We start from the raw sequence: 21,218 nt of genomic DNA, 5'->3' as shown, positions 1-21,218 counted from the left end.
CAAGGCGCTGTTGCTACCCACATTTATTCCACAAATAAAAGAAAAAGGAGGGAACAATACCTGAAATCAACAGGAATCTGTGATTGTCTCTGGACCTTTTATGAGAGCCTACATTTCAAAGCCTAATCACCCCTCTTTTTATTCATTTTAAGGATTGTAGCTGCTGCACACAGTTTAGTGGAAATGTAGTGCTTCAAATCTTGGTTACTACAATAAATGACAAGGTAAAAAGGTTTATTTTTATGTTTTTGAAATCCTGCTAAAGATGCACCTCAGTAGGCAGAACATTTTGGGTAAACAACATTGAATTTGCTCTGTATATACACTGTAGTGTATATTTAAAATGATCATTGTTATTACATGGGGTCTGTTGGGGGCCTCTGTAGGAGCACAGGGGAGCAGCAGCACAGCCTGTGAAGCTCACGGTGAAGCAGCTGTTTATGTAATTTTGGCTGCCACAGCACTGCAGAGCCTCAAACAGGAGATCAGGGGAAGAGACTGCACTGGAGGGGTGTGGACTGAGGGAAAGGCATGAAGGCAAAGAAGAGCCGCCATGTAGTCTTTCAAACAACAGCTCCATCTAGTGGTCAGCACAGATAAAATAAAAACAGGGGTATTCCTTAAATTTTGGTTGAGCAGTGACTCTTGCTAAGAATTACGTACCGCTCCCTTTGTAGGAGCTTGTGTAAGAACTTGATTTGAGGCTATATCTTATAATACTGTCAAAGCTCTGTGGCTTAAAAACACTGCAGTGAAAAGTGAGAATAGTAAGAACGAGAGTGCAAATGGACTTAATTATCCTTTAAAGCAGATTATAAAACCTGGATTACAATTAGGATGCCGGTTCCCTGTCTTAGTTAAACATCTTTATGAGTTTTAAACCAAGGTTTGCCATGAATAAACAGAATCTCTCAGTTGTGGTTTAAATGTTTTAGCAGTCCACAAATCAAAGATGCACAAGTGATATGAAACTTGACTCTGTCATACAATTATTATATCTATATATAGTGTAGGTCATTTAAGGATGCCACAGATGTTGGTGTCAGACAGATTTTCCCCACACAACCATGTTTTTGGTTTAAAGAGAATGGTCTGAAAAGGAGACAATACCCAGTGAGCTGCAGTTCTCGGAAACGCCTTGTTGGTCACAAGAAGCGTCACAACTGGTTCTTGAAGACGACAGCGAGCTCTCTGTACTCAAACGGCCTCCACAGTCATCAGATGTCAATCCAGTAGAGCACCTCGTGGTGGAACGGGAGATTGACATCATGGACGTGCAGGAACTGTGTGATGATGTCACAAAAATCACTGAGGAGTGATTCTAGCACTTTGTTGGATTTATGCCACAAAGAATTAAGGAAGTTGTAGTGCTCTGCTCTGAATGTAATTTTTATTAGTCCAAATGTTTTACAGCTGCCATGTACGATTAGCTTTACTTATGTTTTAAAGTAGTTCAAAAGTCTTCAACTGTCACAACTGGATAGAAAATGTTTTGACAGTTTTGAGATGTGTCCGTTTCAGATGACCGAGGACTGCCTTGATGTTATTTCCTTATCAGAAATCCCAATGATTAAACATACTTGGAGGGCATAGCTGGAGAATATATGTAGGTCCCAGGTTAAGTGTAAAAGAAATGATTTCTTTAATTATTCTACGACTGGAAAAATTACAGAAAGAAGTGCAAAGAACATAAAAAGAAACTTGTAGATGGGTTTGAGGCTGGATTTTATTTAGTCCACTTTTAAAATGTACATTTCTCTTGAGATTCATTAAAAAAGATAAAGCATTATCAGCTTTGCAGTCCATTTCACGAAGAGACTGCAATAAAGGAAAGAGTGAAGTAGGAGGAAGATGACTTAGTAGGCACATCTTTCAAACGATACATGTTAAATCTAATTGATGGCAAAATATGTACAGCTATGAGTTGTTTTTTTGTTTTTGTTTTTTAAAATCACGTGGTAGCACATGCTTGGGATTTCTGCGGGAGAGCCGACAGTCAAGTAAAGCAGGGATGTATGTAGGCAAAGACTTTCCGTCTCTAAAATATGCATCAAGTTGACTGCACGAGGCAGTCAATTTCCCAAAACTGTATGCCAGTTCAATTTAAAATAAATTAAACCTAAGTGGAGAGAGAAATGAGGAAGAGAAAGGAGAAATGAACCTGTGAAGCTAATTGACTGCTTGTCAAACGAAGCATTTTAGCAGACTTTAGCAAATGTTCCTCCATATCAATCAATACCGAGCTAAAAAAAAAAAAAAAGAGAGAAAAATGGACAAGACCTGATACAATAACTCGAGAAATAAATTAGAAATGGAAAGTTGCATTAATATGCATTCATAAAGAGTACCTGATTTTTCTCTCTCTCTTTCTCTCTCTCTCTCGCTTTGATACCTTTGCATAACTTAGAGAAAACCTGTCACGTTCTTTTAAAAACTCACAGTAATTCATTCATTTATCACAAGTGCTGATACCATCGAGTCAGGTACGGGATTCTACCCTGCAGAATCCATATACCTTAGAGTCAAACATGCTGGATATTCCATACAAATAAAGGACACTTTTCCTGTTTATATACATAACACTATTGTACAGTCTTTGCACTTCCATTACAACAGATCGAAGCATCTCCACTTACTGAATAAATGGAAATCGAATCATGTTCAGTGGATTAAAAACCTCAAGTGAATCCGAAGCTTGAATTTTAGTACAGGTGCCTACGCAAGTGGAAGAAAAATCTAAAGTAATGCTTCTCTGAAATTTTGTCGTACTGGCTTTCCAGTTTGAAGTTCGCCTTAGACACAGTTCGGGGTCAGTTTCCTGAGCTGCTAACAGTGTCCATAGTAACTTCACCCTGCTCAAACAGCAGGGAAACAAAAACGTAAAACAAAAACACAACACCGTTAACGTGCTATGCTAACGTTTAGTGTTGCGCTGACAGAGCTGTGATCATGTTATAAAGTGTTCTCACTTGCACTTCAAAACGACATCAAACAGCATTACAATTTTTAGGAAATGTTAACTCTGGATCAGCCCACAGGCCGCTGAAAGGTGAACGACGACATAACTAATCCAGAAAGAAGGCAGTGAATGTTCAAAGTTGGTGAGTCTGCTCAGGTCAAATCCTGCAAACAAGTCCAGTCTTTCCTCATGCTCTCAAACTGCATACAGCTTATTCCTGGACCACGCCCCTTTCTACAGCTGTACACACAGCGCTCCTTTAAGCCCGACAGCAGTGTAAACTAAACAACGTTGAGTGGCTATGACGCTCCACTGGCTCTTACACACTAGGGATCTTGTTAGGTTGGAACGAGACAGCTGGATCGTTCCAAAGCGAAAACCAGAACCAGCATTAGTGTGGAAGCTGTGGCGTTTTGGTAGTTTAGAGTGGGTTGGGTGGTGGGGTTGTGTTGTTGGGACAACAGGGTCACTTGGGTCCTTTGGAAGGGGTGTCTGTCTCTGTCAATTGGCGGCCATCGCTCCAGGCCTCCCGGGTGCTCTTAAGGGCCTGTGTTCGTTGCTGGTCCACAACTACATAGTCGACACGCTCGTCTGATGCTGTGATGCCAGTTCCGTTGCTTTTCATCTGAGGAGAGATGAGGTCAGTCTTAAAAGTTTGGCCATAAATTTCCTCTAAGTTAGAACGTGTGGTTTGGAGTATGGGCGCTGGTAAATTCCTACCTTCCTAGGTGGGGTAGACTTGCCGGAATCGAGATCCAAGTCCAGGTATTCTACCTGCTTGTCTCCCTTTGGTTTTACCACAGGGCTACTCCCACCGTCAGCATTCATGGGCGGAGCGAGCTTCGTGATCTGCGTAAGTCAGAAAAGGGATTTATTTTTATTTTATTTTTTAATTGATAGCAGAGTCACAGAGAAACACAGCTCATACTCAAATGCACCAATGTGTTGTCACAATGTCTAAAATATTCATGCAAATGGGTTCAGGTCTGGGAGCCCTAATCTATCTTTAGAGGGTTTTTGTGCACGTAGGGTTACAAAAACTCATCATAAAAAGTGCAACTGTTGGGCACCAGTTTACCCCACTGGGTGAGCAAGTGCTCATATGCCTTGCGGCCACTCACTCTCCCTCAATTTACTATTTACTCTTTCCTGCAAGGCTGTCAAAATAGAGGCAAAAAAGCCCCCAAAATATATGTATTTTTTGAAAAGACTGCAATTGTAGAGGAATGAACATATTCAATCAGTGACCATCTTTTCACGTAATTTGTCCCATTACTAATAATAGTTTCAAACCTTTAAAACAAAGAAAATTTCTACTTTAGGCATAGTGACAACAACTTGGGCCTGTAATTAGTGTTAATTATGAAATACAGGTACGATGGAGAGATTAATTCGAATTAGGATGGTGACACAAAACTAAGAAATTCTAACTGTAAGGAAAGTGATGGTAGATAACGTCTGAAAATTCACTGCAACCTTTATATTCAAGCCACAGCTTGTAGGTGGTTTTTGCACAGCAAAGTCTTCGTACTTTCTCATCTCACAATAGCACCCAAAAATGACAGGGCGGGCTATGCACGTCTAACCTGGCAACCCTGCTCACCTCCTCTATGGTGTCAAGTTCCTCCACCTCCCTCTTTACAGGGGTGATGGGGACTGTGCAGTAGAAGGACTCCTCTCTACACAGTAAGAAGAAAGTTGCAAAGGATGAAAGAAAAAAGGAGGAGAAAACAGCAGGTGGTTAAGAACAAAATGCAGGAATAAGGATGACGATGGTAGAGAAATGAGAAACTAGGGAGAAAGCAAGAAATTAAAAAAGACTGATAAAAGTTCAGGAGGTCAGCAGACGATAGCAAAGCAAACGTTGGAAGAAAGTAAAAAAAAAAAATTAACAGCAAAAAAAGAGAAAGGAAAAAAAAAAAAGGAAAACTGTGAATCGATTACTCAAAGTGTAAGAGAAAGTATCCCCGTAGGTAGAAAAGTCAGCTCATATAATAGTATCATTCTTCAGAAAGAGCAGTCAATTTTAAATGAGACACGTTAACTTCATTTCTTAATAGCCAATATTCCGATTTAAGACAACACCTGAAAAGTAAATGAAGAGAAAGAAGGAGCATAAAGAAAGCAGAGCAGCAGGGCAAAAGCAGAACTGCAAAGAAACGGGTTGAAGTGGCGAGGAGTCCATCTGCAGCAGCCAGTAATTTGTCCGCACTAATGTGTGGCTTAGGGAGAAGAGCACTGGAAATGGGATTTCTTAATAGTTTCAGTAAGCAATTACAGCTCAAAATTGCAAGTTGCATGGTGTATGATCCTCCAAACTGTCTGCCTTAAACTAAAGCTTCTGCTGTGTTTATTTGTGTGTTTGCAGATTTAATTTAAACGAGATGAAACTGATTGCAGACACCACAAAAAAAAGAAGACATTTATCAGATTATCAGCTTTGATTATCTGTGAATAGAAAAAGAAAGGAGAAAAGTAATCTCTGTATCAGAGTATAGTTGTGTGTTACATACTGCTTCATCTGTGGACATATTAGGGTTCATGGCTACGTAATTCGGTTCAGTAGAGTCCTCGGAGTCAGTGCTGGAGGCCGTGCTATGCACTGACGGGGGTCTCGTTGGCATTGGAAACCTAGAAGGACTAAGCAGCATTCACAATGTTTACACACTGACTTCCCAGAAATTGCAGTCTCTGGTGAGCACAAAATATAATATAGACATAACAGCCCAAACCCACTGCAGCCAGAAGAGTCCCTACAGCACGAAAGCACACAAATTACCTCGTCTCAGATAAGCCAACAGACTTCCTTCAGTATAATACAGAATCCTGTTTTATGAGCAGTGCTACTTTGGTCACAGAGTGACTACAGTAAAGCATGAAGTATTAGTGCCTACATCTTTAGTTAACTGGATCTATTACAAAAGGGCACGTTCACACCAAAAGAAAAATATACTTTCACTGCATGTTGTGGCAGAGAGTAAAAAAAACAGGACAATCCAGACTTAACATTAGCTGCTATACACATGCAGTATGTTTAAGGTTCTTAACAGGGAGCGAGGGACGGTGTGTCTTCTGGGACAATGATCTTGCTGCAAAGAGATGTGTGAACATGCCCTTATTTGTTAGCCAAACACTGAACTATAGAAAAGCTGAGGAACGTCTTAGGTACTTACTCTCGAGCGAACGACCGTGTCACTGGTGAGCGTACAGGTGTGCTTGGCTCATCCCATTCTGGCACTGGTTTGATCTCTAGTGGAGCAGGTTTTACTGCAGGAAGGAACACACAGCAGTCAGCCACTGCTCGAAAAGCATCCTTAAACTGTACAGGGTGGGCCATTTATATGGATACACCGTAATAAAATGGGAATGGTTGGTGATATTAAAGTCCTGTGTGAGGGGGCAAACTCCTCAAGATGGGTGGTGACCATGGTGGCCATTTAGAAGTCGGCCATCTTGGATACAACTTTTGTTTTTTCAATAGGAAGAGGGCCATGTGACACATCAAACTTATTGGTAATGTCACAAGAAAAACAATGGTGTGCTTGGTTTCAACGTAACTTTATTTTTTCATGAGTTATTTACAAGTTTCTCTTTGTTCGCAGCCATTGACATGTTGAAGAGGTTAACATGTGAGGAGCGGATCGAAATTGTGTTATCTGGTGAACGCAGTAACCGGGTCATTGCAGCAGATTTCAATGCAAGACATCTACGAGACCACCCATCTCCCATGCTACAGTTAGCAAACTGGTTCAGTGTTGGATTTGCCAAAATGTGGACGCAAGAAAACTGTCACTAATGAAGAAACATCAGTGGCTGTCCTAGCTTCATTCAGCAAGAGCCCACAGCGTAGCACTCACCGCATGTCACTGAAGAGTGGCACTAGCCGATCATCCCTTCGGCAGATATTAGCTACTCACAAATGGCACCCTTACAAACTCCAGCTACTGCAGCATCTCAACGAGGATGACCCAGATCGGCGCACAGAATTTGCAGAATTGGCAAAACAAAAATTGGAACAGGACCCTCAGTTCATGCAGAAGATTTTGTTCAGTGATGAGGCAAACTTTTATGTGAAAGGTGAAGTTAACAAACAAAACCACCGCTATTGGTCTGACACTAACCCACATTGGATGGATCCCTCCAAGACTGTTGGACAACAAAAGTGATGGTTTGGTGTGGTATATGGGGTACAACGATAGTGGGTCCATTCTTCATCAATGGAAACATCAAGGCCACTGGATATTTGAAATTGCTACATGATGTGTTTCCCTCTTTGTGCACTGAAGCTGGCACGTTCCCTGAGTTTTTCCAGCAAGAATGTGCACCACCACATTATGGGTGCCAGGGCCGAGTATTCCTAGATGAGCAGTTTCCTGGAAAGTGGATTGGTCGTCGTGGGCCAGTTGAATGGCCCCCAAGGTCTCTCGATCTGACCCCCTTAGACTTTTATCTTTGGGGTCATCTGAAGGCAATTGTCTATGGTGTGAAGATACGAGATGTGCAGCACCTGAAACTACAGATACTGGATGCCTGTGCTGGCATTTCTCCTGCTGTGTTGCTATCAGTGTGTGAAGAGTGGGAGAAGAGGGTTGCATTGACAATCCAACACAATGGACAGCACATTGAACACATTTTATAAGTGGTCAGAAACTTGTAAATAACTCATTAAAGAATAACGTTACGTTGAAACCAAGCACACCATTGTTTTTCTTGTGGCATTACCAATAAGTTTGATGTGTCACATGGCCCTCTTCCTATTGAAAAAACAAAAGTTGTATCCAAGATGGCCGACTTCTAATTGGCCACCATGGTCACCACCCATCTTGAGGAGTTTGCCCCCTCACATATACTAATGTGCCACAAACAGGACTTTAATATCACCAACCATTCCCATGTTATTACGGTGTATCCATATAAATGGCCAACCCTGTACATAAAGACTGACAGAGGTCAAGAGCAGCATAAATGTTTATATTTTGGAGATCTGTGTGTGTATTAAAATGCACTTTTAAATGACAAAACCATATTCAAATCTAATCAAACCAACATTAGAATTAAAAATGTTAAAAATTAAAAGTTTGATTGTAAAATGCTCAATAACACAAATATAAGTTAGTGTTATTTAACATCTCATTCATATTTCTTCATGTGATTGCACTCAAAACTATCCTTAACCAAACCAGAACTTATTTTTTGCTTTTATGAAACGGTGTTGGAATATTTCAGATGTAAACCTGAGAACGATGAGCCATGTGCTGCTTGTATTGTGATAAGTGCCCAATGTGCAACTCTGTTTAGATGTTAGCCAGGGATGGATGATTTCCCAAAGCTTCTTATAAAGGGACTGGACTAAATGCTTTAAGCAGGCAGTGGGTGAGAAACGTGAGGAAAAAACTATATAAAGTGTCTTATTATGGTAGTGGGCAACCTTGCACTATAGCACTGGTTCTCAGAGTTTCTGGAAGTCTTCTGATGAGATGAACTTCATTTTTTTTTTTTTCTCATTTGGTGTCTTGACGGTGTTTACAGGGAGTGCTGTTTGAAGCCAGCCTGAGCCTCCCATAGACATTAAAATGGACTCAGAATTACTTGGTGATTGTATCAGTCCCCTCATGCCCTAACGGTAAGATGCTGTCCTCCTATAAGACAACACTTCAGGACAGAAACTGTGCAAGAAGAGTCAAAGTTACACGTGCACTAAACCTGTGCATAATGCCCTGCACAGTACAAAAGAGTTGCATGATCCCTTCACTGCAGATGGTCAAGAGCTTTGGGATTTTCCCCAAACATCATCTGTATGTACGGAAGCTAGCGATATCGCTTTTATTAGATAATATCGTTGTTCAATTTCCTCCTGAAGAGAAGTCTACTCTTTTCCAAAGCCCTGTGTGAATGCTTCTCTGACAATAAGTGTGTTCTGGCTGTTACATCCCAATGTGCTATGAAAGTAAAATGTGTTGAACTGCAAACAAAAACACAGACACAAATGTTTGAGCAGAGAAACGTTAGTGAGTCATTTGGCTCCACGGAAGAAAAAAACATCACATTGAAAGTGAGGAAATATTTAGGTTAAGATGGTAGAAATGGTTTATTTTGAAAGGCGTGTTATGACTCTTAATGAGCTTCGAAGATGTAACAAGTGTAATCCACCATGCGTGAGGTACACATTCATCCATCCCCTGCTGGGATTTAAAATGATTAGACTGGATTAATGCAACACCTCCGACACTTCATACACTTCATATTTTTAGAACACACACACACACACACACACACACACACACACACCCCTGAAGAACAAAAATTGTAAAAATCCCCACAGTACATTTACTTACAGCATGCAGAGAATCAAGATGAAGTAGAGTGTGAAAAGGTCACAGAATGAAAAGTATTCAGATGCACAGCAGTTCAGTGTGGTGTACCTACCCTTGCGTCGTCGACTTGGGAATTCACCTACGGTTTGAGAGTCAGTTCGCTCTAAACCCGCTCTTATTATTTTAGGACTGTGACCTGATTGGTGAAAGAAGACTTTGCTGATTACAACATCTTTTTGGTGATCATAACAGTTCAGCCCTACTGTAACAACTGCTCTGCCATGCAAAGCGAAAGAGACGAGACTTTGATGAAGAAGAGCAAAACTGCAACCTCACGTACACCAATTTACCTTTTTTTTTTTTTTTGCACAGCACACTTCAAGAGGATGATTGTCATGACAACAGAAGACCCATACTGCCCAACATGCACCTCACTCCATGCACCACGACTTCCCACACAAAGACTGACATCACAGCTGTGCATGCACGACGAGCTGTGTATAAGCGCTGAGAGAACACTGAGAAATCATGTCATGTTGACGAGAGCTCGGACCAATCTGCAGAACAGAGCAACTTGAGGACGACACGCACTGCTCCTTTGCACACTGATCACAACATTTTTCTGCAGTGCTGTCAGAAATGCGCTGCGATTGCAGACAAAGATAATTAATTTTAATGGATCCACGTATAGTGGAAATAAGATGCCGTTTGCTTTGAATACACTAGTCAAAGTGTTTGCAACATACGGCTCAGACATCCAAAGCGGAGAGAAAAGTGCACGGAAGATGAACAGAGGTTGCAGAGATTCAGATTAGTCTAGAAAATGGAAGAAGTGGATGGCTCATTTTAAATATAGAAATGAAAAACATCACAGAGCTGTTTAAAGGTGATGCGACATCCTACCCATGCATAACAATGAATACACCAATGGTCTCTACTTTAAAAAGCTAAGGTCCAAAAGACAATCAGCACATAATGATGCTCCTAAAAAGCAACATCACTAACATTAATATAATACCATTTAAGGATATCAGTTAAAAAATACGAGTTTATATTCTTATTCATGTCTATGTGGCATTTTCTAACACAAGAAGCAGCTGTGCACAGATCCAAATATCTAAAACCTGCAATCCAAGTAGAGTAAATTTATGCCAGGAGCAATGGGATTGAACACTGGATAAATATATTTTAATGATAATTTTAATATTAGCTAAAAAAAATAAAAAGTGAATGAGATAAAACAATACTTTAAAAAAAAAAAAAAAAAAGCAAAAAGATTTGGGCTTAAGCAATAATACAAAACTCAAACTAGACTACAAACATTTACAATTAGCATTTTTATTCGTCTGCTGCCAAAGATATTCAAAAGTGTAAAACCAAGTTTTATTAGCAGTGAGGATTAGGACTGTGTGTGTGTGTGCGCGTCTGTGTGTGTGTGTGTGTGTGTGTGTGTGTGTGTGTGTGTGTGTGTGTGTGTGTGTGTGAGAAATAATAATCACTTCAAAGCGGTTGCTTGAAAAGCAGCTACTTGATATGATTTTTTTATTTAGACACAGCAGTTCAGCAATGACCAAAGCCAAACTTGGAGCTGACTGACTCAAGGGCCACGTGAAAGGGAGAATTCCCAATCTGGAAATGTAAAACTCCAGAAAACTGCTCCGTTTTCGACAGTGACAGTAACAGTACCGGCTTTTGATGTGCCTCTGTGATTATTTCCCATCATTCTTCAACTCTCTTTCAGTCTATGAGGTCCCCAATCAAAAGGCTCCATTCAGATGCTGGGAACAAACGGGATGGAGGTGACCAATTAAGGCCTCAATGACTCCGTGGCACAGACAGCAGACCCCTCCGAAATGGCTAACAGAGCCTCACGGGAGCTGGAGGCAAACGCGGTTTTGACAAGGAACTAACTGTGTTGGATGTAATCAAATGTAGGGAAATAAACTAATTCATCAAGAGGTGAAATAAGCTGGTCAAGGACGGGCGCAGAGGGAGACGGTGGTATTTAATACACCAGACAGACCAAAGAAGACAAAATGAGAGAAACATTTTTCCACATTAATTATGACAACAACTAAAGCAGGATGAAAAATGACACCGCTCTGAGAATGAAATTTTGTGCAGATGGCTTTATGACCATGAGCCATCCACTGTGGGAATAGCAGCAGAGTGTGAGACAAAGCACGTACAGTTGGTGCATTAGTGAACGCTGAGCATACTAAACTAAGCTCACAGCAGCAACAAACTCACACACACCCCTGAAGCAAGAACTCCACACACACACGCACACACTCACACACATCACTTATGAAGTCACAGCTATGCATGCAAGCACACCTACTGTCTGCTCACCTTTGCGATCGGGTTTGAGATTTCGGTCCACAGGTGGGGGCTGGCACTCACTAAGCAACGGCCTGCGGGGAGGGGTCTTCGGGCTTGAGCGAAATCCCATGTGGGCAGGTGGAGGAACCTGTTTTCCCAGGGATGAGAACTCCATAGTACCTGGGGTCATGGGGACGTAGTTGGTTTCGTGCATTGGCTCTGGCAAACTGCCCGAGTGATGATGTGACGGTGAGTTGGCACTCATAGGCACGTAGTTTTGGTCGACCTCTTCTGTAGAATGGCTACCCACTGGCATCATTCCTTTGCTTTTCTGAGGGTGACAAGGGAAAACCGATTAACATACACATTTCTCCCTAAAGCCACAGAACGATTATCCAGCAGTTACACTTGAAATACTCACAAAATAGGTGTTGAAGCTTTCATTGAAGTCAAACGAGCAGCTTTTGTCAGAAGGGAATGATCTAGGAATGTCATAGCAGTCCTGGGATCCAAAGTCTACAAAAAGCAAAACCATGATTACAATGCAGTTTATAAACAGCCCTTCTACACAGAGAGCAGCAAATGATGTGCACTGTACATTATTAGCCTTCTTTCAGGCCCATTTATGCTACAGGACAATTCCCACATAACAGTTGTCCTCTATTGTGTGTTAAGTGTTTTCATGACTTTGCAGATTTAGTCTGTGAGACAAAGCTCAAAGGCACCATGTAAGCACTCTACTTTGCAGCATGTAATTACTGTATTTTTTATTTTATTGTCATCAGGTACTCATGCAGTTGCTAATGCATTCCACTTATGACCACAAGAACCACAACAGCGCGAGAAAAAGCTTTGAAGACAAATGAGAGTCTCTTCCGGGGAAGAGTAAAAAGGAGGGGTGAACATTACAAGGAGACATGAGACTGTTTTGGCTCTCCATCACTCCCCCTGTGGCTACCATGCAAGTCTCCCAAGTTGCTCGAGTTTGCTGCAACTCGCTCAATCTGTGTCGAAGCCATCTCACAGCAGAGGCTGCAGGCCAGCAAAGACCGGTGCTCCTGAGACCGGCGTGGTGTGGTAGGTGAACAGCACGTTCACCTTGTTTTTGTTACTCAGTTATTTGTTTTTCCATGGAGTTCTTTCTAAATAAGGACATCCTGTGTAAAAAAAAATCTCTTTTATGAGGTTTCTTAAGTAAATAAATTATAAAAAATTATAATATTTGCTCGAATTTAAAAAATGTGTTTTTTTCCATAACAGTGCAGCCCTGCCCTAGGCACAATAATCTGCTCTGTCACCAAGACACAAAGCATAAAAGGGAAAAAATTCACAAATGCCCCAAATTTATTGGGGGAATAACCACTGCTCATCTAAAACAATAAAGCAAGACGTAGTCAAAGGACTTTGACTACGATGACCTCGATGACTGAGAACCTTCACAGAAATGAAGCAAGACCTATTTTGCAATTCCGATTGTCACCACAAGAGGGAGAAGCAAGAAGAATCGACACCATGAGTTTCTCTTCTCTTGCCAGACTATTTTAAGGCTCTGTAAAAAGGATGTTGGCCATGGATTAAAGAACTGTTATTAAAAAGGAAACTCAGAACATTTTTATCTGCTTTTGTTAGATTTTGGTGCAACAAATCTTCATAAGATTAAATAATAGAATATCCTGCCTACCACATATATGTGCCGTATTGTCGAAAAGGTAAAGGTGAGAATAGGTTTTGAAATTAAAATAAAGTGAAAAGGGCACCACAAACAAATAAACCTCTACAATACAAACCTTTGCGGAGGCGTGAACAGTCCACAGTGCCAATAGTGTTGCTGCGTAAAGCCTTACTCCCAGCGCTTGTGGGCACACAGTAGTTTCCATCTGTCTCTGAGGCTGATCGAGGCACACTATAGGTGTCTGTAGGTGAGCGCTCAGCAGGAGGCGGCGGGAGTCCTGAGCTGGAACTGAGGGAAGGCTTGGGTGGTCTGGGAGGGGGCACTACATCTCCCCCGCTTTCTGAGCCTCCTACCCCTGTGTTCGATACTGTGCGGGGCACTTGGTAGGTGCTGTTTGCACCGGGTGTGGGCGGGATGTCGTAACTGATAGAAATGTTGCGCATCTGTGTCTCTACTGAGGGCTTCCGTGTCGGCGTGTTGAAGACATAAAGGTCAGAGGCATCCGCGCCGTCTGGATGAGCCGGAGGGGAGGAGGCTGACTTGGGGAGCAGCACAGTGTCCTGGGAGTAGCTGCGAGGAAGATGATAAAAGCCACTGTCAGTTGAGAGGGAGGCACCGCGTGATGGAGGCGAGTCATAGATGGAAGGGGCGGACACAGGAGTCTGGTGCGGTGGGAAGAAGCCATTGTGTGAGGTGTGTTTAGCCGAGGAAGTGGAGGATGTAGGCGTGCGGTGAGATGGAAGGTTGTCATTCAGGTCTGTCTCTGAAGAGGTAGACTTGGAGCACTCAGCATGAGCTCTGATAACACAATACACATAAACACCAGATAATTAATACAAAAAGTAAAATACGTTGATTTGCAGATCACACAGTCACACCAAGCCAAAAACACTAGTATACAAAGGCTATGTTAGTAACTAAGTCATATCCAGACAGCTTTTATCATTAAACTTTTCCAACTCTTGCCATGTCAGCACGCTTTTGTGGATAAAGTGGAAGACTGAGGTTCTTGGTAACTGTTTGTAACCATGCAGGAAATAACACAATTATTACACTGTTAGGCAAAACACCCACGTCTTTTTCTGTTTAGAAGGAAGGCCTTTTGCTAAACAAATGCAACCTAGATTTAATAACCGTCATTTACATTTACAACATTCACAAGTGTTTGGAGATCTGTATTTTATGCGTGTGCAACACTCCACACAAGCAGGCAGTTCCAGCTGGATTGGCTGGCCACTCACAGGCTAGCCTGTGGAGGAACAGTCTTGCTCTCACACTCCTCCAGGAGCAAATACTCCTGGTCCCTCTCCAAGAGAGAGTGATGCTCCACTGAGCTACACACAGCATACGGCAGAGACAAGGACAGGAGTGGCAGTACAGTTGAAAGTATACAAAAAGAATAAATGGCTTGGAAACCACACTGAAAAATGCTTAGCTCACCATGCGACACTCCAACATAGAGAATATGGAGACTTGAACCTATAAAAGAAGCATATTCGGACATGATCTCACCTGCTGGGTTCAGGCTTTTTGCTCTCACAGTTAGCAAGCCACAGGTAATCCTGGGGCTCCTCTGAACTGGACTGTGAGTCCAGGTGTCGCACACTGACTGGCTGGTAAGGGGCCGGCACATTGGTAAACACTCCTGGACCTGGGTGTGGAGCGTTTTCCACCACCAGTCCCATGGCGGACTGGTGAGCAGCTTTTGCTGCATCTGGAGGACAAAGAAATGAAAGCTGAGGATAACTCCTGTCAAAACTTAATGTTATTTAGTGAGTAGTACACAGAACTAAAGAATGAAATACAGTAAAGCTGTCTCCATAACTGACCACAGAGGTTTCAGGCCACTGCCAGTGAATTAATGTCTAAGCAGCAAAGGGAAAATTTAATGAATGACTAAGATTAATTTCTTACACTGATCACACAACTAAAAAAAATAGCCACAAATAATGCCAATAAGACCTGTCACATGTGGCTCAGCAGATGTCAGTAAATGCCTGCTTCACAGTTTTAAGTGCAACACCAGCAGAGCACATTAGCATTTCTGCTACATTTCCAGCTGTTTATTCAACTTTGACTCCACATGCATTGGCAGTCACTGATGAAGAGCAAGGAGCTGCACCTACTGTGGCCCTGTGAAACCCACTGAAAATGAAAGAGAGGCCAGAGATGGTATTAAGCACAAAGTAAAAAGTAAACTGTATGTGCCAATGTCAACTCTAGCAAAGTAAACTTGGACCCAAGCTGTTTCCTAGCAACCCAATTCCAATGTAACGCTCAATTGTTTCCATTCACGCTGACACTACGTCAACTTTGCGACTGTATGTGTGAACTTGAGCAGCTGATGTATATACGCACATTCTGACGAACAGATGTGCGTCCCTCTACTGTGTATATCAAACCAAACCTCAAATTAAGGTCGTTAGCCTGCAGCTAAAACACTGTTACTGACTGACCCAACAAGCTACTACAATTACCTCACTTCCTTCTTGGGGAGAAATCCCACAGGAAATAAATCCAAATGCAGCACGCTGCCCAGCATGAGGCCAGGAACACTGGCACAAACAACTCATGTCAAATTAAAGCAGATGGATGTCACCGATATCACGACTCTGCGTTAGCCTACATCATTTCATGTATAACATGTCACCCGAATAAAAGCTTTGTGTCGACAGACTACTTTCTGTTTTTTGCCTTCCAACAAGCTACTCCTCAGACATCATTTTTAAAGGTCTCTCTGCTTTCCCACATGATGAGCTACTAAACAAACCTGCTGCTCAAGCTGATTGTTCTACTGCACTCAGAGCCAAGATAGCTGATGCGTATATGTGTTTTCGTTCCACATTTCTCTACTTTTTTCTCCTTTTTCACAGCTCTCCTCCCACACTCTTCTATAACTGATGTGGTTTTATCTCATGCAAGGTCCCCGAGTTCTCTTCTTTTAAAAGTCAGTTTCTCTCTTTTACGTGCATCATTTGCTCCTCTCATCTCCTCCGCTATGTCCTTGTCTTTTTTTTTTACATTTGTTTGTTGAAGCTTTAAGTGCTGATTCATACAGGAAAAGGGAAAATCCCCTCTGCGTGTACTAATCTATACCTCCTACACTCGCTCTGAGAGCCTTCATTCCCCTAGCCCTACTAATGTTCCCTGCCCAGCTATGAAGCACTCTACTGTGGCCACACCCACACGCGACAGAGGAGTGAGAGTTCTGTCTCACATGCAGAGAAGTGCAAGAAAGCACAAAACAGAGAGCCAGGGACATTCTTTTGTACTGAGCAGTGAAGGGTATCTGCAAAAGATATCCGTTTTTACACCCAGGCTCTCCTTTAACCGTCTTACTATGAGTTCGTACATCGGGGTTTTCAAAGCCAGCTCTGACATCTACAGAAAAGGTGCCATCAGTGTTGTTATCATGGTTACCCTGCAACACTAGCTATTTAACAGAGCTGGAGGCATAGTCACACTTTGGAGAGAATGACCTTGGAGGAGTATCAGTGACTCAGTTGCCAGGTTTGAAAAGCACCTTCGTCTCCAACAAGAATCAGAGTTGTGTAGCATAGAGCAGGGTGATATGACCAAAAATATTTATCACGATATACATTGTGGGGATAGGTTAACTGGAAAATCCAAATTGCCATTAGGTGTGAATGTGCGAGTGAATGTGAGCGCAAATGGTTGTCTGTCCCCGTGTGTTGGCCCTGCAAAAGACTGGCGACCTGTCCAGGGTGTACCCCGCCTCTCGCCCTATCAAAGTTGAGATAGGCTCCAGCGCCCCCCGCGACCCTGAAAAGGAGAAGCGGAAGCGAATGGATGGATATACATTTGAAAATTTGCGATACCGATATAACTGACGATATAATTGACACTAGACAAAATACTTTACATCTCCACAACTTTATTAGTGCAAAAAACCCCATCAATATATTTTCACTTAAACAAGCAGCTGTTTTTTTATGCGCATTAAAGTTATATAAAAATGTAACAGTGCAAATTCCTTGCTGACAGTTTAACCAAAAGGCATTTCTAGTGGAAATTGGCCAACATATCCTCAGCATAACATCCACAAAACTTTGTTGATAATTGGCGTCTGTCTTGTGTCAGTGACGTAAAAGATGGATTTAATGCGACATAACCATTCAAACAGCAGTCGCTTTCTAAAACATCAGATATATCTCGGATTCAGAGGTTATACACACAATACGGTAATATTATGTTGAAGCACAGTACGTATCAGTCCGCGAGACTCCTGCCTACGGTAGCCGTAATGCTCTGACAATCCATCAAGCGGTGCGGGTTCGTAGTTTAGCAAAGTCGTACTAAAACATTTGACAGATTTTCGAGCGCCGTGTACATAAAATCGTTTCGAGGTCAGTAAACACAACCGGAATTCATACATAAGGCACACGGGATTATAAGGGGCACTGTCGATTTTCAGAAAAATCAAAGGATTGATTTTAAGTGTTATTTTCCAAAAAACAGGGTAATAACGACGGCCCGCTAGCATGCTCTACCAAAAATAGTGCTTTGTTGTGTATCTGACGGACGAAAGCCAAACCAGTTCCACGCCACTGAAGTTGCAGCATTTTTGCAAACCAATTCTGGTTCATCCGTTTCATTCAACGATCCGCTTTCGCTCTTATCATTCTGCGTCGCCGCCATGTGCGTATGTAAACATAGGCACTGCGCATGCGTGTTTTACCCATATTCTATCGCGATATTTCATTTTCCTATCGTTGCCCAAAATTACACGGTATTACCGTGAACGGTATGATATAGTACAGCCCTAGTGTAGCATGTGAAACAGTGAACATGTGCAACGTCTGTGCCAGTTCTCACCACACTAAAAATGCTCATTGCTTCGCTGATGAGGTCAAGAAACTATAGAAGACATTTAGACAATTAGTCTCAAAGACAGAGCGACAAGAGAGGAAAAGAGGAGTGTTCAAGGGAGAGGAAATTAAAACCAGATAAGAGGAAACGAACGAAAGAAGGCCAGTGAGAGTGACAGGCGTACAATGCTTTTATTATCCAGTACTGGGGGGAAAAAAAGAGTAACGTGAGCCTCAATACTGCACAAAGTTCAACACATGGATCATTAGACCTTGGCTGAGAACTATGCTGAATAGAGACCTCTTGACACATTTAACTGGTTCCCTTAGTTCCTTCAGAAAGAAAGATCCTGACATCTGTGAGGTACAACAGTGATATCCAAAAGAGACCCATCAAATGTAAATCATTTATCCTCTACTTTTATCCTGTATTGCTCAGCTGTGGTGATAAACTGGTGTCATGGCTAAAAAGAATCCCCTGATGCTCCATGGCATCTTCACCATGTCCAAGCGCTTTGTTGAGAGACACCAGCGTGGACAAATAGTGATTTCCTGTAGTCATCTTCTAACAGGGGAATCCTTGGATCGCTTAAAGCTGCGGTTCTTACCTGGAGAAACTTACATGGCCATGCTATAGGATCGTTTTGCCTGTTCATGCTGTTGCCATGATATACTGAATCTCACTTAAGGAAAAGGAAAAAAAGAAAAGAAAAAAAAAGAGAGAGAGATGGCACGTGTTGTTCATATGCTAAAAATTATTCATTGCTGTCCACAGCTACTACGCTTCTAGTTACTAGTTACTACTTCTAGTTACATTATGCATTCTGTGGTAATAATGAGATTAGGATGCTTTTCTAAGGTGTTGCAGGTGCATTAACGCTAAAAATGGGTTGCTTTAGCCCGGTGCTAGGTGGCTGCAAACCAACATGATGATGTGAAAATATCCGATGCAGATAAGAGAGCCTAACATGTGCCTGTGCACCACTTTTGGTGGCTCAATTCCTGATGGTCTAGGGCATAGGTGTCAAACTCTGGCCCGCGGGCCAGATTTGGCCCGCAGACTAATTACATTTGGTTCGCGAAGCCATAACAAATTACTATTAGAGCTGGCCTACTGGTATTATACAGCTAATATATATATTGTTTAGTATTAAGCTTTGCTTGTTCCATATTCAGTTTTTCAGCAAAACTTGTTTGAGTCCATAAGAAAAGATTCATTCTTATATCTAGAGGAAGATTTTTTTTTCAATAAATATTAACGTTAGCCCGCGACTTTGTTCCAGTTTTGAATTTTGGCCCACTGTGTATTTGAGTTTGACACCCCTGGTCTAGGGGAAGTTTGTGGAAAAAGAAACACACAAACATGCAAACCGAGATTTTGTGTATTATGGTGAAACATAACCAGGTAATTATTTCTGATCTACTGATGTTCTTAAATAAATCACAGCCTGTGCCACAAATGTAACAAAATCACCCTATTTCAAATATCAACAGTTCAAAGTAAACTTTCTACTCGAAAGACACAGAATATAAGTATATATAAACATAAATATCACTGTGTAACCTCGACAGTGAAGCAAAACATCAGTGCCAATAGTGCCCAAACAGAGTGATGTGTGGCTAATTGTAATTACCGTCATCGGTGGGGTTAAAACCACAAATGTCGCAGATGTGGCGGACCCACTTATTCATCTCGTCTTCGGTGTCAGCCACCAGATAAAAGATGCGGTCAAAGGTTTTGATGTCGAATATGTAGCTGTTCTCCAAATCTTTCTTGCTGAAGGTCAGACCGGCGTCCACCTGAGGGAGAGCAACCGACACGGCTTAGCTTAATGTGGCATCAGCCAAGGAAAGACTGATCACTAATAGAGCTAACCAAAGAAACGAAAAAAAGGGAAAATGTATTAAAGTGATCATTCTTAATTAAGAGAATTTGCAAAAATAATCTAAAAGGTAACTGCTCTCTAAGCAACAAATGAAATTTGGAGCGCTAGAACCCAGCACTTAAACTATTATGCTAAAACATTTGTACACCGCAGTCACGTACAGGGCATTTTCATTATTTTACACAGATTTTTAAGGACAATTAAATTCATCTTGGATATTATGCAAATATTCATCCAAATACATCAAAGTGACATCATGCAAACCTGGATCTATTCAAGATGGTAATAATTTATATAACTTGTGCAATAAAACTACAGGGCAGAAGTAAAAGGGGAGCATACCTGTTCACATAAGTTGAGGTCAATCACACGAATGGGCTTCTTGGCATGGTCATTCTTGTAGTACTCCAACACGTCTGGGTCGCCTGTCAGACGGCCGCTGCGAAGAACAAACCACCGCTTCTTCCATGCCTGCAGGGTGAGCACAGAAATGAGGCCAAAGGTTACATGTGTGTTCTCACAATGGCTTCTCCATTCCCAGATGACCACAGGCTGGCCAAATGCTGTACTTTTTTCAGTTTAGCCACTGTGTCCTATCATAGCTTGTGTCTTTGTGTGCATTCTCCACCAGCTGCACTGCCCTTGCTAAAAGAACAGTGAGCCAGAGGGAAGAGGCCCGCAACCAGAAATATGTGTCTGGGATAACCAGAACAAAAGCCACATAGTTTGGTCTAGCACCCTGGCTGCAGTGAACAACCAAATCTATAATAAGAAACAGGCAATTGGGTCCTCTCTTTCAAATCCAATTTATTGTCTGTGAGAAAAAGACATCACATAGCAGACAAAAGAGTTCAAACTCAGACACAGGGAGGGGGGGAGACATAAGCAGACGAGAGCTCAGCACTGTAAATAAAGGGTTGAGCAAGCAATCTAGCAATATAATCCTTGAATATATTAAGGACATTAATGAAACAATGGAATGGGACCATGGGAGGCTATTTACCATAATCTAATGCATCAGTAATAAATAGTGATGAAAACATTCCTTTGTGCCACTAATTCCACGTACAGTTCATCTGTAATCATGATTAGCTCTTCAGATATAGGATATGTAAGACTGCCAGCTTCATCACTATGTTAAAGTGACAGTTACTGTGATTCACTGCTAGGTTGCCTTTTATAACATTATTCTTCGAGCCATAATAACTGTAATATTTGGAATACGTGCAAGAGTTG

General features: G+C 41.8%; 1 protein-coding gene across 11 annotated transcripts in view; it reads right to left on the bottom strand.

The window, feature by feature from the left end:
- Positions 1–1,690: 1,690 nt before the first annotated feature.
- Positions 1,691–21,218, bottom strand: part of gab1 (GRB2-associated binding protein 1) — a 58,877-nt gene continuing 39,349 nt past the window's right edge. For 4 of the 11 annotated variants that reach the window (XM_086295428.1, XM_086295435.1, XM_086295437.1 and 1 more), the window contains 12 exons: positions 20,325–20,453; positions 19,731–19,896; positions 14,780–14,981; positions 14,509–14,601; positions 13,383–14,065; positions 12,017–12,111; positions 11,626–11,926; positions 9,386–9,469; positions 6,133–6,226; positions 5,473–5,599; positions 3,680–3,808; positions 1,692–3,584 (listed from right to left, as the gene is read on the bottom strand). In XM_086295428.1, the coding sequence (XP_086151554.1) occupies positions 3,426–3,584; positions 3,680–3,808; positions 5,473–5,599; positions 6,133–6,226; positions 9,386–9,469; positions 11,626–11,926; positions 12,017–12,111; positions 13,383–14,065; positions 14,509–14,601; positions 14,780–14,981; positions 19,731–19,896; positions 20,325–20,453 (2,262 nt within the window). In that variant the 3' untranslated portion in view covers positions 1,692–3,425. Of the gene's footprint in view, positions 3,585–3,679; positions 3,809–4,562; positions 4,639–5,472; positions 5,600–6,132; positions 6,227–9,385; positions 9,470–11,625; positions 11,927–12,016; positions 12,112–13,382; positions 14,066–14,508; positions 14,602–14,779; positions 14,982–19,730; positions 19,897–20,324; positions 20,454–21,218 lie in introns of those variants that run through there. The other 7 variants (XM_086295429.1, XM_086295434.1, XM_086295430.1 and 4 more) reach the window with 7 other exon arrangements.

Source organism: Aulonocara sp. 'chitande type north' Nkhata Bay, linkage group LG6 (genome assembly GCF_057382095.1).
Source record: "Aulonocara sp. 'chitande type north' Nkhata Bay isolate Kocher_YH1m ecotype deep benthic linkage group LG6, A_spYH_male_GT1.1, whole genome shotgun sequence".
NCBI lineage: Eukaryota > Metazoa > Chordata > Actinopteri > Cichliformes > Cichlidae > Aulonocara > Aulonocara sp. 'chitande type north' Nkhata Bay.
The sequence above is the reverse complement of the archived record's forward strand: the minus strand, read 5'-3'. Positions and strand labels throughout refer to the sequence as shown.